Source organism: Pygoscelis adeliae, unplaced genomic scaffold (assembly GCF_000699105.1).
Source record: "Pygoscelis adeliae isolate BGI_AS28 unplaced genomic scaffold, ASM69910v1 Scaffold122, whole genome shotgun sequence".
Classification (NCBI taxonomy): Eukaryota; Metazoa; Chordata; class Aves; order Sphenisciformes; family Spheniscidae; genus Pygoscelis; species Pygoscelis adeliae.
Window position 1 is genome coordinate 5703407 of NW_008824358.1, and position 5266 is coordinate 5708672.

At 40.7% G+C, this 5266-nt stretch overlaps 1 protein-coding gene across 1 annotated transcript in view; it reads left to right on the forward strand.

Annotated features, from left to right (window-relative positions):
• Window positions 1-2868, forward strand: part of CLHC1 (clathrin heavy chain linker domain containing 1) — a 10294-nt gene extending 7426 nt beyond the window's left edge. The window contains 5 exon segments of the mRNA XM_009319641.1: window positions 616-629; window positions 632-813; window positions 1604-1667; window positions 1726-1779; window positions 2774-2868. Coding sequence (XP_009317916.1) covers window positions 616-629; window positions 632-813; window positions 1604-1667; window positions 1726-1779; window positions 2774-2868 — 409 coding nt within the window.
• Window positions 2869-5266: the final 2398 nt, after the last annotated feature.

Sequence of the window (5266 nt, forward strand, 5' to 3'; positions counted from 1 at the left end):
AGGTAAATGGCTCAGGGTGTTGCTGTTTTCTGTTCTTCTAATAATCCCTGGAAATCTGACTAGACTTCTAAAACTCACTGGTTTTGACATGTTCCTCTGAGTTTATTGTGAGACGAACAACAAAAATTACAAATACTGCCAGTACTGAGTAGACCTGCTTTCACAGGCTGTGCTGTGGAACGCACAGCATCGGCCGCTCTGCTCCATTGTAGCTTGGGAACAGCACAAGCATTTCCTTATTCCTGAAACCAGCCTTGAATCTCCCATGTCCAGGAACGCTGTAAGGCTGCAGTTGTTCCTCCCAGCTGCCAGGACTGGAATTGTGGTAGTCCCTGAAAGAAATGTCTCATTGCTTCCTATTGCTTCAAGTGCTCTCAGAGCCCTCTCTGCCCCAGCTGGGAGATCAAAGAAAAGAAGGAAGAGGCTACTTTCTCAAATATAGAGAATTTAGGCTGCAAGAGGGGCAGAAATGCTGAAAGGGGTATAGTTTAATACTTACACGTGCAGAAATATGCCCATCTACCCAATCCACTTGTTGTAGCTTGTTCTGAAATATTCCAAAGTTATGGAAGACGTCAGTAACACTGATTCATTTTATTACCTTGTCTTCTTCAGGTTAACCTTTTCTGAGGTGTAGGAGATATTATTTATGACTACGGGAAAGTGGAACCAAGCAACGAGTCAAAATGCCTGGCTTTGGCCCGGGTCGCGTATGGTCAGTCTGGCGCACACAAAAAAGTTGCTCTGTGCCTATGTAAATGGGGACGAATTTCTGGAGCGATGGATTATATTCAGCAACTGGAGCGTTTTTCTGTAGGTAAATAGTAAGGCTCTTGTATTGTCTTTCATGATTGTTCTACAATATATCTATTTCAGGTTTAACGGTGATGTTTTGGACCACATTTTTGTAGAAAGCATTTGAAGTGAATACAAATATCCAAACTTTTGTCATTGTGTTTACCAAGATGTCAAGAGCTCTGTTAAAATGTCCTTATGTATTTTATCATAATATCAATACGTGCATGCTCTGATGAAGTAAGGAATTACTTTTTGTACACCCGCTAGAAAATCTCCACAGTGTTTTGGCAAGGACCCCAGTAGGAGGCTGTGGGGTTCTCAGAGCCTACAGTTCTAAACCCAAGGTTGTCCCTCTCTGGTGGATCGTGAGTTCATTAATCAAATGAAAGGAAAGAAGGGTGCCCTGTGTTCTTTCTTAGGTTCCTTTCTACTTAACTGCCTTCTGGCAGTGTACTTTTTTTTCTTCTGTATGTATTCTTGCTTAGACTGTTGTTGCTCAGTTAAGTTACAGTTTTTCATTCTTATTTTATTTTCTGGCCATATTTCAGGTAATTTTAAGGGAGGATTTTCAGGTTATCATCTCTTCTAGGGTTTGTTGATTTTCTCATTCTATGAGATCTCTAAAATAATTACAGGAAAAAATATTCTTTATACCCAAGTAAAAGAAGGTTAGATTTCAGTGTCACCACTAGCTTTTCCACAGTGTTCAAGGAAATCAGTCAAGATCATTGTGGGGTTTTATGGTGAGGAAAGGGAGAGGTAACCGTATGCAAATACGTCATAATCTTGGTATTTGATTCTTCAGATGATTACTTCTTTCTGTTGGAAAGCTGTCCTAGCACTGCATGAATTTGCTGTCTCAGTCAACAGTGGATTAGAAAACCCCGTTTCCATCTATGGGGGCTACAATCCTGTCTTTTGTCTCAGCCGATCACAAAAGGCATGGTTTTGAGCTTCTGGAGGAAATGAGCAAGAAAAGTAAGCGCAGCAAAATTTTAATAACAAACTTTCACACTTGAAATTTTAATTCAACTCCCATTTCAGCCTGTAAATTACTTTGGATCCAGTGCTCCTAGTTTATAATGTCATCTGAATAAAAGCTTTTCCCTCACGGTGAGCTGAACCGTGCATTCTCACGTCTTCCAGAGCTCCCACAGGGATGAGGGTCACTCTGTCAGATTTGAGGGGCCGTTGTGCTTGCACTCGCACGCAGGGTCAGTCTGTGCGGTTGCACAGGGCATCCCTTGGGGCAATTCTGCCACTGAAATAACTCTGCGGGCACTCTGCTTGCTTCTAGCAGAGCCTCTGTAGGCTGGCTCTTGGGCAGCCTGCAACTTCAGCATTTACTACTTAGGATGCAAAAAAAATAAAGTCCTACTTTGCTGTAAGGTTTGTAAGTTTTCGGAGGGACTTTTTTCTACGCTGCCAGACACAGGGGCAGAAGCTCTTCAGGCAGCATGAACTCAAGCCAGGAGCAGACAGCTGCAACAAACCAGATGGGCAGCAAGTGCCAGGTCCTGAAACTACTCTGCAGGCAAACTAATACTTATCTGCCTGGACTTAGCCAGGAAAAGTGCTTAAATTTAAAGATAATATTTCTGAAAATTAGGATTTCTGCATCTAGGGGTGGTTATTTGTATCTATTGTGCTTATTGTGTCTTGCTCCGATAAACTGACCTTAACTTCAGTGCCTGCAACTCTCCTGGCATTCCGTTGCCCTTATGGCTTTCAGAAGTGATTTTGAGTGCGATCGGGGATTTTGGCCTTTAAGCTTTTTCAATTAAAATAAACACTGTTTTTCTTATGGGTCTTTAATTTGATCAGCTTGCCTTTTTTTTTTTAAAAAGGATAAATTCAGAAATAGGATTTATAATCCACCTATAAAAACAGTGAATGATTGTGCAGCATGCTTAATATGAATAGTACAAAGCTTATTAGGGCAAATGCAGGATCTGTAAACGTGGTTGTTTTTTCTTAGACGCATTGGAACAGGTTATTCTAAATTATACTGTTTGTACTTTGGAAGACTGGAATAAGATAGCAGTTGTTTGTGCAGAAAATAAGCATTAGAAGTTATCTCAGGAAATCGTGTCGATTCTCACCTCGCAGGATGGTGTTTGAAAATTCACTGCTTGAAGGTGAAAAAGATGCAAGGATAAAGAATAGAACACGTTTTCTGGTAGTTTTTCTATGTAACAACAGAGGGAGCTCTTACAGCAGTCAAGCGAAGAAGCCTTCTAGCTCTTTGTGTGAACCCTAGTAAACACTAGGCATGCGGAAACAGTGCCGAGAGTTATTTTACCATCAAGTATCAGTTATTTGTCCCTTTTAATATGTCTGTGTGAGCATGCGTGCATGTTTGTATTTTGTTTAACCGGAAATGTATTCTCAGTGTAGAAGAAAGTTGGTGTATTGTACTCTGGAATGGTATGGTATGGCAATGGTGTGCATATACTTTCCATCCTGTTCTCAGCTTCAGTACATCGTGCCTGTCCTTTAGTATAGTGCTGGAGGGAGATACTGCACAGGGTTTAGAATCAGCGTGGCTAAGGGAAACTGCTCCGAGTGGATCATCATTCTGAGAGAGCTGGACAAAGGGCATTGCGCAGTGTAGGCATACACTGATGCCTTGGTCTTTTTTGTTTTTTCCCAATAGGCCAGAAGGCTTGCATCACTAGAGTCATAGCACAAGTCATAGTATCAAGATAACCTAACAAATCCTGCCAAAACACAACAAATGTCTACTTAGAACAAATTTAGGCTTCAGTTACATGCATCCACCTGCTGCTTGGATTGCTGCGGGAATTGTGTGATTTGAGGACCGTATTACACTGTAAGAGCCAGTACGGGAACTTAGCTTAGACTGGTTATTAAGAGATGGGTAGTTCAGTCTTAGGGGAAGGAAGATGTCCAACTGCAGTCCTACGCCGGCAGATTCACTGGGTGCATGTTGGCAGAGCCTCTCTTTAGCTCTCAGCCCACAACCAGTATAAACAGGAAGAATACTGGATGTCATTTGCTGTTGTCACTGTGCTGCATGTTCTCAAATAACAGACATTCCTATAATTAAGCTAGATATAACTACTGCTGTTTTGTTTCAGCTTTAATACATTTTGGCACTTTTTAAAAGCTGCTGGGCCATATTTATTATACGGATAAATCTGCAGAGTCAGGATTCACAAGAGAACTTTCTTTAAAAGAGAAGAATTACAAGTCTACAGATATTGTAAGTATTGTGTGGATGAGGAACAGGGATAGGTATGCAAGTTCAGTTTTCAACATGTAGAATAATATGTCCTGTAAATATAACCCTGAAGTTAAATATATAAATGTAGAGGTATATTCTGAAATAAATTAGTGGTAAATGTTTTTCCTAGTAATGCCTGCCACTTAGTAGTGTTTCTCCAAATGCTTGTGAATTACTGCTGCTCTGAAGAGCTTGCAATTTATGCAAGTTTTCTTAGGGATACACTCTTTGTAACGAGCATTAGAACTTCTACCTCAAGAGTGGTTCAAATCTGTCAAAGACTGGACAGTTTAGTAGCGCTTGAAGTGTGTGCAGTGCTGTAGAAAAAGGTAAGTTCTCTGACCCTGTGAAGTAGGGCCTTGCCAGGATGCTTTTGCAGTTGTCTTAGCTGATCACATCTTTTCCTAGGTCAGATTTTTTTTAATCTGATGCAGCATTTTCTGTACTCCATCTGCTATGCTGAGAAGGAATTTCTAGCATTTTTAAAAGTCAAAGCGCCATTGATACAATCCTATTTGCAGGAGAGGGGGGAGAAAGAGGTGACACTGTCAGAAGATTGTGAGAACAGAGATATTAAACATTTATTAAAGCCTCAGTTTAAAGAACATATTCAGGAATAAATTACTTAGGTGATGTCTACTTTAGGTATCATTGCAGCTGAATTTTGACTAATGTTCAAGTACGTTTTCCCAGAATTACTGAGGGTGAACTACAAATTAAGAATGTAGTTTTCCCTTTTAGTGCTTTTTGGTATTCATGTTATTGAAATTAATGTAGTCCTGCCATTATGAACGTACATGCTGATGCAGATACTCCAAGAGCAGTCAGGTGAAAAAGTTAACGCCTGGTGGCTTCTGTGGGATTTCTGAACACAGCACATCTACAGAATAGAGCTCTGAGCAAGTGCTTATGATTGGGGGGAAAAAAAAAATGTATGGCACACTGTTTGCAAATACAGGCCAGGATACTTTGGAGACTGCTTGGTTTTATAAGCAATGCAGGGAGCGTGAAATGTTTATTTTCCAGATTGAGATTGTTTTAGCTGTCCAGACTGTTACTTCTGTAACAGAACTAGAGCATTCATTACTGATGCCTGATCTTTTCCTTGACTCAGCTTGACACCACCCGAGTGACCGCAGACTTCTGCACTTTTTGATTATGAAATGCGGAGCAGTTGAATTCCATAGGAGAGCCTTTTCCAGAGTCAGGTAACGTCACATG